The 12,422-nt window shown below is 44.6% G+C and overlaps 1 protein-coding gene across 3 annotated transcripts in view; it reads right to left on the bottom strand.

Annotated features, from left to right (window-relative positions):
- Positions 1-12,422, bottom strand: part of CPNE2 (copine 2) — a 157,286-nt gene that overhangs the window by 90,770 nt on the left and 54,094 nt on the right. For all 3 annotated transcript variants that reach the window (XM_067552185.1, XM_067552176.1, XM_067552167.1), the window contains exon 4: positions 7,647-7,721. In XM_067552185.1, coding sequence (XP_067408286.1) covers positions 7,647-7,721 — 75 coding nt within the window. The remainder of the gene's footprint in view (positions 1-7,646; positions 7,722-12,422) is intronic.

The following is a 12,422-nucleotide window of genomic DNA, read 5'->3' as shown; positions in this document are numbered from 1 at the left end:
TCTACGGTTCTATAATCCATTCTGAAATGGAGCAACAAATTACAACTTGGAAGTGGGCATGGGCGACCCTACTGTAGGCAAAGCGATCATCACCAGCCAGGGATAACTAGCGAGGGACCACGGCATTGCCACCTTCTTTGCGGCAGCATCAGTCCTGGAGCACACCCTCTACACAGTTATTGCACACTTGATAGCACAATGGTGCCATCTCAGCAGATTGGCTCCGTATCTCTCTGCGACATCTCTGCTCACCTCCGGGTGTCTCGACCAGAGGGATGAACTGGTGTCAAGGGGTCACGACCACCCTGCCCTTCCCCATATCGCTGCATGGGGAATGAGATGTGATCATATACCAATGGAAGACTCTCCGTGCCCACCCTAGGCACCAAATATTAGCACTTCAGCAGTGACAACCCAAACTGGAACAGGTGCAAGAGAAAGATCTGAATCCACATCTCCTGCCTCCCAGGTTCATAGGCCAGAAGGGACCACTGTGATCATCTAGTCTGCCTTCCTGGATAACACAGGCCAGAGAACCTCCCCCAAATAATTCCGAGAGCAGATCCTTTGGAAAAACATCCAATCATGATTTTAAAATGATCAGAGATGGAGAATCCATCATGACCCTCGGCAAGCTGAGCGTGTTAATCACTGAGTTGTAGAGTCATTCGTTCACTCTTTGGCCCAATAAATATTTATTTATGTAAAGTGGAACAGCTTGAACAGCAGAGACTGATATCACCCCATCCCAGAATAGCCTGCAGCCTAGTGGCTAGGCTGCTCCATGGGGAGATCTGAGTTCAAGTCCTCACTCCAGATGAGGGATTCAAACGAAGTCTCCCCCTTGAAAAGCGAGTGTCCTGGCTAAAGGGTGACGCACACTCACGCTTCTGAAGCTGGCCCTGAACAACTCTGTCCCCAGCCAGAACGAATCAGGTCAAGCTAGCAAATAGCTTCAGATTGACCACGACTGCATTTTTCAGCAAATAAACAATTAGTCCAAAGCTTTTTGCTCAGTTCTAGGTTAGAGCAAAGCACTCTTGAAAGGCTGAACTAAGTGGATATGATACCTAGATGCACGAGATCTAGATCCAACCCAGTAGGTAGAGCACATATCTCAGTTCAACGTACCAGCCCTGTTCAATGATACAGGTAGAGCAAATCTCAGCATGATGCACCTGCCACACTGCTGAATAGGCCAGCTATGGTCCTAACACATGGAGGCAGATTATCTCAAGCACCTTGAGCCAAAGATCTCTTTGTCTGGTCTATGGACTCAAGACTATTTCAATGCATGAAAAATCCCAGTTACCTCAACAGGGACAGCAATATCTTCTAGCTTTGATGGTTCCTGGGATATAGGATCCTCCCAAAAAAATCAGTTTATGCACAACCTCTTGCAAGTCCCCTGGATCCTGCGTTTGTAGAAAGACACCCGCGACTCACCAAGTCAATCTGCTCCTGCTCACAGCTCTCTAGTGAAATCTGAGGGCTAATTGGCTGACAGAGCAGCCGTGAAGGGGCTAGACAGCCTTTTATATCTGTGTTGCAGCTGATGTATATTTTCCCTGAATAATGACAAATGGAGGAAAACAGAAGCCTGCCACATATTCTGCTTTGCAAGATCATATCTCTTCTTGACAATCCAGAAGTACCAGTCAGAGTATTTCAGTCCCATGTTTGGCAGTATGCTACAATGCATTAGGCCCAGTTTGCGATAATCCATGTGGCACAAGATACGGGGACATATCAGCCCTTCTCAAAAGAAACAAGAATAAATCAAAAGGACAGATCAGCACGCAAATGCTGCTGTGTATTTCTCTGAGCTGAGCTACAGGGAGTGTGGACCAAACTTATTCCAGATCTACATGGCGTAAAGGACTCTAGAGTCTCATTCGATATGGAAAAGCACAGAGAATAAACCCAGCCCAAACAAGACTGGTGGCACAGCTGGTACGAAGTGCTAGTTTAACTTGCTTGCAGGCATTAGGGAAAAGGGATCTGGTGTATAATACTGTGAAGAGGCTGCCAGCTGGGGATTTTGTCTGCCACAAGCCAGACTGGCCTCTAGTTCTGGTTCTTTTTGTGATGCCTGCTCTTGGTGTGAACCCAACCCTTGCTGGATGGGGCTGCCTCTCTCTGGATCCTTTAAAAAAAAAAAAAAAAAAAAAAAAATCCCAGCTCTGGTCCTCAGGTAAGTGAAACCTCTGCCCATTACTCCAAGTTGCAACCCCCCCCAGAACAGCAGAGAGCAGCAGACACATCCTGCAGTCACTCTCCTGTTAAACAAAATGTTTTAAAAAAATCTCATTCCAACACACTCTGTTAGAAGGTTTCCCATTGGATTCACACATGATACCTCTGCCAGCTTCCTTTTGCTATCCACACACATGGGAAACTCTTCCACACTCTGAAAACAGGGAAGGGACTTTGTCAACACACAACTTGCAACAGCCACCCAAATCTTTGGTTTCCCAGGACAATCTTAGCCCAGATGCGACACTTCAAACGGGGCCCTTTGTTTTTTAAAGCAGATTCTTTAATAATCTCTCTATTTACTCTGAACATGACGAGGGTGTTAAATTCCTTCCCCTCCACAAAAACAGCATGTGCCTGATCCTTTTCAGTGGCCCTTTGGTCTAGCAATTTAGAAGGTGATTCCAATTGCTATATGTTTAGCAGTTGGACTGAGTGAATATTGGATGGGGACGAACATTTTCCTGTGAATATTTGTTAGAACATTGGAACCAATCACTCCAACCCTGTTTGCGTTTTCTTTGGGTCTGCCTTTCCCAAGCGTCTCCACTGGGTATTACTGGCACAAATGCATGAGGAAAGCAAATGGGACACTCCCACACTCAACTACGTGCAGAAAACAATTTTAAAAAAGCGCACTTCCCGTGAATGATTATGCCAGAACCCGAACAACCGAAGAGTAGCACTCAACCATCCAGATTGCTTGTAAGTAGTGCTGGTTGGAAGTTTTCCCAACGACGGTTTCGTTGGATAACTCCGGTTTGTCAAATCTGAACTGTTTTGTGACAGTTGGTTCAGGTTCGATGGATTTTTGCCAAATCACAGGCAGGGCTCCAAGAGAATCCTGCCTGGCTTTCTGGTGGGCTCCTGGGAAACATAGGATTACCGGGTCCGCAGCTCCAAATCAGAACCAAGCCAAATTTTGAAATAGCCCAGGAACCAAAAACGCCAAGTTGCAGTCTCTTGAGTTCCCAGCTTGGACACCGAGAGGCCTTGTGACACTGGCTAAGTCACAGAGAGGTGGAAGTTTTAGAAGCACCTATGGGATTTAGGAGCACAAGAAAGGGAGCAGCAGAAGCATGATGAGGGTGCTGGTGTGCTCCTAAGAGTAGAGGATGGCTCAAGATGTGTGTGAATTAATGTGGACTGTGTCCTCAGTCATTGGGGGTTGTGTAAACCCAGCCCTTAAACTCCATGTTCCTTAGCTCCCCATATATAACATGGGGAAAACAACTGCCTCATGGGGCAGAGGACATGTAAGCATTGGTCAATGTTTGGGTAGGCGCTTTAAACATTTGAAGCAATTCAAGTGATGCCATCTGCCAGTGGATCTTCTATAACCACTTTTTACACACACACGCGCGCACGTGCACACGCCCTCCCCGGATTGGCGATTGGCTGAGTACATGGCGGGAGAGTTGGGCAGAGATGAGGATCTCTTCCGACATATTTGATAATTCCTTTCCAGCCAGTGCTCGGGAAGGGAGACGAAAGCCCTCCACAACATGGCAAATTCGAACGGGCCCCATTTGCTCAATAAAGCAGCCAGCAGGCTTCTAGTCAGGCAGAAAGGAATGTGGAGATTCAGCCTCCGAAGACTTGGCAGGGGGTCGTGGGACGCACACAGAACATGGAGGAGCAGCGGCAGGCTGGCAGGACTGAGACAGAAAGGGTTCCCAGAGGGTGACCTAGAGCTCTGTGAACTAAAGGAGTGGCCAGCTGCCTCAGCATGTACGAATCCCTGCTCTCCCATTAACGACAACTGCTCTCCATCTCGTTAAAGAGCACCTAGACATATGGGACTCAGAACCTGGTAGAAGGAACAGCCATATTCAGAAATACTCCAGCATAAGGTATATCGAGGTAAAAGCCAGGTAGACAGTGCACAGTCACTAATCAACTATCCACTGCTGATATAACATGCTGGCTCAGGGTATAATGTCACCGCCTCACGGCAGACCCAAAGGATAAGAGACTACTACTGCTAGCAGAGTTAAGCCTTTCGTTTAAGTGGAAGACACGTGTGCTGTTTGTGTTGAAGATCCCAAGTTCAATCCCCACAACAAGTGGTGGTGGTGGGGATATTAAACTAACAGTGGGAAAATCCAAACAGACAGGACCAGTATTTGACATTAACATCTCTTATAAACTGCCTTAAGCACATCTAATGCATTCACCACTTTTGCAGAACCAATTCTTTCTTAAAAAAATTAAAGGGACTCCGCAGGTCCAGATGTTAAGTTTTGTACCACCTAATGTTTAAAAAAGCCAAGAACAGTAGCATGTTTCTATTTTATTGTTTATGTGGAAGATTACTGCATTGCAGTGTTTGCAGTCCGAATAATGCACCACTGTGTACTTAACCGTTGCAGCATGTTGTATGAGAACCCAAAAGAGAAACTGACTAGAAGCAAAAGTGAAGTTTACCTAATCTATTTTCACCACACAACTGGATTTAAAATGCAAAATAGTAAATTACATATATTGTACGAAGTCAAATAGACATTTAAAATCCTTTCAGTTTTAGTAATCCAAGGTATTAGCAATAGATGAAGTTTTTTTAAACAATTGTGATTTTTTTTTTATCCTGACAATTGACAGTTTAATCTAGCCCAATTCTTTCAAAGCAAGTGCCTAGCACAGGATGGAGAGAGACTTAGTCAGGAAAGACATGTGAATCAGGTACGGCTCATGAATTTTGTTATTTCATTTTCTTTCACAATATTAAGATTTTTTTAAAAGACTCTAGAGGCGATCCTTGCAATTACAGGCTGGTAAACCTAACTTCAGCACCAGGGAAAACGGTTGAAACAATAGTAAAGAACAGGGTTATCAGACACAGATGAACACAATTTATTGGGGAAGAGTCAACATGGCTTTTGTAAAGGGAAATCATATCTCAGCAATCTATTAGAACTCCTTGAGGCGATCAACAAACACGTGGACAATGGATCCAGTTTAGATAGTGTATATGGACTTTAAGAAACCCTTTGACAAAGTCCCACCCCAAAATCTCTTAAGTAAACTAAGCAGTCATGGAATAAGAGAAAACATCATTTTATAGATCAGTAACTGGCTAAAAGATGGGAAACAAAGGGTAAGAATAAATTATCAGTTTTCACAGTGGAGAGAGGTAAATAGCGGTGTCCCCCAGAGATCTGTACTGGGACCAGGACTGTTCAACATATTCATAAATGGTCTCGAAAAGAGCATAAACTGTGACTTTGCAGATGATACAAAATTGCTCAAGATAGTTAAGTCCAAAGCAGACTGTGAAGAGTTACAAAGGAATCTCCCAAAACTGGGTGACTGGGCAACAAAATGGCAGATGAAATTCAATGTTGATAAATGCAAAGTAATGCACACTGGAAAACATAATCCCAACTATTCATACAAGTCTAAATTAGCTGTTACCACTCAAGAAAGATTTTAGAGTCATCGTAGATAGTTCTCTGAAAAAATCTGCTCAATGTGCAGTGGCAGTCAAAAAAGCTCACAAAATGTTAGGAACCCTTAGGAAAGGAATAGATAATCAGACAGTAAATATCATAATGCTACTATATAAATCCAATGCTACTACATAAATCCACACCTTGAATACTGTGTGCAGTTCTTGTCATCCCATCTCAAAAAAGACATATTAGAAATGGAAAAGGCACAGAGAAGGGCAAGAAAAATTATTCACAAAACCCAAGAACCAGGGGGTCACCCAATGAAATTAATAGTCAGCAAGTTTAAAACAAACAAAAAGAAGTATGTATTTCTTTACACAACCACAGTCGACCCTGGGAACTCATTACCAGGGGGTGTTGTGAAGGCCAAAATTTTAACTGGATTAAAAAAAGAATGACTATAGATAAAATCATGGAGGATAGGTCCATCAACAGCTATTAGTCAAAACAGTCAGGGATGCAACCCCGTGCTCGGGTGCCCCTAAGCTTCTGACTGCCAGATGCTGCAACTGGACCACTGGAGATGGATCACTTGGTGATTTCCTGTTCTGTTCATTCTCTCTGAAGCATGTGGCACTGGCCACTGGATACTGGGCTAGACGGACCATTGGTCTGACCCAGTGTGGCCTTTCTTATGTTCTTTTAATGCGAGCGAAATCCTGTTACCATTTTACCAGTTTCTACTGTGAACAGCAATACGGATATCACTGCAACAGCCATGCTCAGCCATTTTTTAACATCATTTAAAACCTGTCAGTTTCAACATAATATAGAAGCCCACCTCTCATAATACAGAAGGAAAAGCTCTTCACGGCTGTCACTCAAGTTAAAATCTGACAGAGCTCAGATCTAACATTTAGATGAGCCAAAGATCAAAGACCTGACCTAAATCTATCCTCTTCATGTAAAAAAAAAAAATAAATAAATATTGCTAAATATACCAACAATGGGAAAGCCACCACCTGGGGGGGTTGTGCATCAGAGAGATGCTGTTGCTAAGAGACCTGTTGCTAAGTTGTAAGTCCTGTCCTCTTACTACAAACAAAATCACTGATTATCAGCAGTGTACTGTAATCAACCCTTTTACCTCACTCTGTTTCAGGGAGGTGTGGAGAGAGACCATTTGCATAACAAGAAAAACAGGTCACTTTGTACTTACCCACAGATTTAGATTTTGTTATATCAGTGCCCACAGACCCCAGGTGAGATCAGAAGCCCATCATACTAGAACAGTGGTTCCCAACCTTTTTGGCTCAAGGGTCACAGATATCATTTATACAACCCTGAAGGGCCACCAGTCTCCGCCGGAGGCCCCCCCCCACTGCAGCCGGACGGAAGGAGTTCAGCGAGGAGGGTGCTCCCCTTCCTCTGGCTTGAGCACCAAAGGACCTAGGCAGAGCACTTTGCTTTCCATCGGCGCTGGGGAAGGGGAGTGCTGATGGCCTCCCCTCTGGCTCCAGCAGGGACCCAGTGCCTAGGGACTTAGGTGGAGCGCTTTCTGTGCTCCCTGCTACAGCCAAGGGGAGGGAAGTGCTGATCTCCCATGCTCTAGGCTGCAGCAAGGAGCCTGCGCTGGTTTTTTAGCCCAGCAGAAACACACTCTGCCTGGGATCTTAGGCAGTGGCTCCCTTCTGCAGCCAGCAGGAGGAGAGTGGCGGGCCACTTTGAAAGCCCCCATGGGCCACAGGTTGAGAACCACTGTACTAGAAGCTATAAAAACACCTAGCAAGAGGCAGTCCCTACCTCAAAGAGCTTATAACTTAAATAGACAAAAGGTAGGAGGAGAAACAGAGGCTCAGAAAGATGAATTGACTTGCAGAAAATAGAACTCAGGTTTAATGGGTCCCCATCCAGTGCACTATCAAGTGGACCACACACTGTGTCTATTCTCTCTGTATAATCTAGATCTATATCGATATAATAAAATAGTAACTGTACCGTTATCATTCCCTTTCCGGCTGGCTTCCCATTGCCCAGAAGTAGCGTTCTTGTTATCTTCTTGCTTGAGACAATCTAAGGAAGCCACAAAATACAGAAATGTAAGGGTCTAAATAATCAAAAACAAAACAAGGAAGAATTGATCACTGCCTAAATTAGCTACTTCAAGTTACATGTTCACAGTCACACATTCTCAAAACATATCTTAAAAGGACACAGAGAAGCAGTACTTGGCTAACATCACCTTTGCAACAAGTTCTTCCTTCCCAAGGCTATTTCAAAGCATAGGTCTTGCTCTCATTTTATGCAAAGCACTGTCGGCTCCCCTGGAAGTCTAGAGGAGCGTACTCAGCAGCTCAGAGACCTGGATCGTTAAACTTTATGTACAGGAAAAAAGCTCACCCACATTCAAAATGCAGCTGTCTCTATGGTGGAACATGGCAGAAGTTAAATGGTCCACAGCAACACTACCCAATGGTTTAGGCCAAGTGAAAGAATGCTGTATCCAGTTCAAAATATGGGCCAGATCCTCAGCCAATGTCAATGGGCGTAGTTCTATTGAAGTCAATGGAGCCACAGTGACTTGCATCAGCTGAAGATACAGACATACTTTTTGAACCCCTCCTCCTTCTTTTAAATAACCTCTTAGAAGCAAGACAGTAAAATTCCTTTTATCTGCCAATTTTGCTCTTCTATTGGTGTCTGATTTCCTCGTTACCTCAGGGCCCAACCTTGCAGAATACGGGGCATTCCCAAACACCTGTAGTTTTCAGGGGCACTTTGTATTTTGCCTAAGTAGATCCCAAATGGGGAGAAGAGCTGATCATACTATGAAGTGCCTATATATTGTACAATTCTCTGTTCTCCTCCCAAGAAGCCTGGAAACAGCCATTCGGAAGCTGAAATAACCCTCTGCAATCTCCTTAGCTGTAATAAGGAAGGCATCATGTGTCATTTGAGCACTAGCAGAAGCATTAGAGGGAAAGCGCCTCAACCATTCATCTAATTGAAGTTCTTTTCTGCTATTTCCAGCTCCGATCCTAGAATAAAGCATTTCCCACACCGGTGAGATAAGAGCTGGTGGCACAGGTCTAACCAGATTTTATCACGGATTCTCAATAGAGCTCAGGGGAAATGCTTTTTCTTCCTCTGGAAGGGAGACCGCTTCTTTAATCCAGGAAGGAGACATTAAAGGCAACAGAAAGGGCTTGTCTACACTGAAGACTTACATTGGCATAGCTAAGTCTCCCCAGGGTGTGAAAAATCCACACCCCTGAGAGACACAGCTATGCAACCTAACCCCCGATGTAGACAGCCCTGGATCAACGTGAGAATTCTTCCATCAACCTAGCTACCGCCTGTCGCAGAGGTGGATTAACTACTGAGATGGGCTCCCAGCTGTGCTGATGTAGTTTCAAGTGTAAACGCAGCCTAAATCACAGACAGGGCTCATCGTATCAAGAATTACAAGATTTTCCTTACAGGATCAAGCTATCAATCCAGCTAGTCTGATATCTTCATTCCAGCAATGGCCAAAAGCTGTTGCTTCAGAGATAGGCAAAAAACCTCAGTGAAACTAGACGTTTATGCAGCACTGCACATACGGGGTTAAAGGTTGCTTCCTGACCGAGGCAGGCTGTCTGCTTATGCCCTGAAGCATGAGATTTGATCATGCCTCATAGTTTTAGCTCGCATGGCTGCAGAGGTTGTTAGGGATCACAGAACAAAACAGTCTTCCCTTTAAATTCAGCCACAGAACTAATGAGGTGCAACAAAACACTCCAAAACAAATCTGACAGAGCTCTGGAACAAAAGTGAAATTAAAAGGGGAAGTCAAACGCTTTTCTAGTGGCTCTTCAGAGCCAGACTATCTGTGTGTAAGGCAGCATCCTGTCCCTTCTAATAGCTGTTCAGGCCTCAAAATGGGGCAGGCTTAATAAAACCTCAACAGGGCAAAAAGCAGTGATCAAAATCCAACCCAAGAAGCCACTATCCCCCTCAGCTGATTCTGTGAACCTGACTCTCCACTGCCCTGTCCCTCATCTAGTCAGTTACACCAAAGCAAGTGTTACCACTGTAATTTGTCCCCATCATTATTCTGCGCTGCCAGATCACCACAGTGGAGCATAGAAACAATGTACTGTCCACTGTGAGACCATCAAGAGCAACAAAGCAATTGTCCTTCTGCGAGATGCCCCAGTGCGGAGCTCAATTCCAGTATTAATCCACCAGGTGTAGAATGCACACAGCCAAGTTAACTGGGTACGACATAGGTCGGGAGCTCACAACCTGCTTGCGACCTCTCTTTACTGGCTAGCAGGAAGAGTGATCCAAGAAGTTTCCTGTTGTAACATTGGGCCCTGTTAGGGAAAAAGGTTGAGAATCACTGACCTTGGCTGATCAGAACATCAGCTCTGGAACACAGAGTAGTTTGTGTGGAATATGTAGGGTATTTTTTCTTGATAAGAGGCTTTTACAGATCCTAACAGAAATGTTTTCAGGGGAAACTAAGCAAAATCAGGGTGGTTTTTTTTTTTGTTTTTTGTTTTTGAGGAGGGATTGAAACGTCACTGGGAGACAGGAAAATAGCACTAGAAAGTGAGAGCGACTATGAACAAAGGAAAAGTGACGGGTCTGATGTCAGCCTTCAAGCCGAACTATTTTTACTATTGACGTCCCTAAGAACCCCAATAAGGGATGAGGGCCCCATTGCACTCGTTGCTGTGTCTGCAAGCCTGGCCTATTCTAGAAACCCTTTCCGATAGAGCTCTGTGGGCTCAGGGAGCAATTTTTTGTGATATTTCTGTAAGGCTTTTCCAGTGGCATCGATGCAGTTATACCAGCCAACATGTGTTTTTGCCCATGTAACTTATTTCACTTGCTGAACCAATATAAACTATACCAGGGAAAGCTCTTTTTGCTGGTATAAACTATTTTTAAGCTAGCAGGATTTGCCAGTATCATTATACCAGCAAACCTTTTCCTGTGTAGGCCTAGCCTCATTAAAGAGGCAGTCTCTCCACCAAAGATCTTACAATCTAGGCTACAGCAGGTGGAGGTGGGGGCTGTGACACTGTGAGGTCCCTTGGTCTCAACTGAACACTGACAAATACATAGGGGAACCAGACTGGTTCACCTGTGTGTTAGAATCTTTAAAATAGGCATTAGAATGATAAGAATGTGTTTAGTGATTAGACTTTATGAAAAGCTTGGAAGTTGCTGCATGCATTAATCTCACTTGTAATATTTGTATCCCATGTTATAAAGGGAATAGTTAAGTGTCTGCATTGCAGTCCTCTGTAACGGTGTGAATCGGCAAAGAGAAGGAAGCCATTAACTAGTGTGAAATGCCGGCTTCCAGCGGAAGGCATTACTTCCTGCGTGACAGAGAACGTCCATCAATGACAGATGAACTATTGTGGATCATCAAAGAGGTCAAAAGACTTGGCTGATCGCTCTCTCCCGCCCTCCCCACCCCATGTAGAGGAAACCTGCAAATGAATTCCCTCCCACCACCTACGCAGGCTGCTCAGAGAAAGGGAATAAAAATCCCTAGTAAGAAGAAACTATGTCTATGCTGCTGGGGCTCTCCAGAGTAAGGTTTTTTTAGGCAGAAGCAAGAAATCCCTGGTGTTTAGCCTCGGTTAGCCCTGAGCAACATACAGAGTTTGCTTATTATAGAAGCTTCAGACTGTAACTCATTTGTGTGTGTATGTTTGCTCATTTTAACCTTGAAATATGAGAGTTATTTACTTTTCCCTAGTTAATAAATATTGAGACAGTTTATTATAGGACTGGCTGCAAGGATTGTCTTTTGTGTGACATCTAAGGTGCAGTTGATCTGGGATAGGCGACTGGTCCTTCGGACCGAGCGTAACCTAAACATTGTTGTGATATTTGGTGTAAAGTGACCATCTACCACTAAGGCAAGCGTACTTAGGTGGCAAGAGAGATCGGAGCACCCAAGGGAACTGTCTGTGATTCCAGGGCTAGGCTGTTATAGCGCTTCAGGAGTTTACACTTAAATGGTTGGTGAACACGAAGCATAGAGCTCAGCCAGTTTGGGTTTGTGCCTTGCTTCCTAACAGTCTGTCCTGAGGTTGGTATCCACGTTTGACTCACTGGAGACAGCTTGACAGAGGTAACAGTAAAAGCCAGACATATGAGCAGGAGTCATGCTGGACGCCAGCTCACTGTTGTCAGATGCAGTGTCTGGTAGGTATAATCTTGTCCTGAGCCAACGTCACTACGTGCTACTGAAGAGCTGCTCCGTTCAACACTAGAAATGGCTGCATTTCAGCAGCAGGTGAATTGACTCTAGGGGTAGGATTTTCTAAAGCGCTTGAGGTTGGGCCTACTCTGAATATTGCATTCTAGATACAGCTTATATCCAAAAAACTATGTTAAAGAGTGTTCAGGCTGTAATGTCAAGCTCTCATAAGTTAGGAAATGCCAGAATGGAGGTTGAGTAGAAAACCTTAATTAGTCCCCTTGTGCCTATGTATTCTGCATACAATCTCTTATTACATGATGTCATAATAATCCTCTCCTCGCTCTTTATTCCAATCTAGTCCCTCTTCAGCCCTTGTCTGGCTCTTGATCCTCGTGCATCTGAATCAGGTTCCTTCCTCCTCCTTACTCCCTGCAATAAGGGCACAGGAGAGCGCGTTTCCCAGTTCTCAGGTCTGGTGCCACAGCCACCTGAAGCAGTTGGATGCTGCAGTCGCAGAGAACGTCCTGTTCAGCTCCTGCAGCCCTGGGCTGGAGCATGCTCAG

The sequence above is a fragment of the Emydura macquarii genome, unplaced genomic scaffold, assembly GCF_026122565.2.
Source record: "Emydura macquarii macquarii isolate MOO-44397 ecotype Brisbane River unplaced genomic scaffold, CSIRO-AGI_Emac_v2 contig_295, whole genome shotgun sequence".
Taxonomy (NCBI): domain Eukaryota; kingdom Metazoa; phylum Chordata; order Testudines; family Chelidae; genus Emydura; species Emydura macquarii.
Note: the sequence above shows the minus strand (reverse complement) of the source record. Positions and strands in the feature narration are given on the sequence as shown.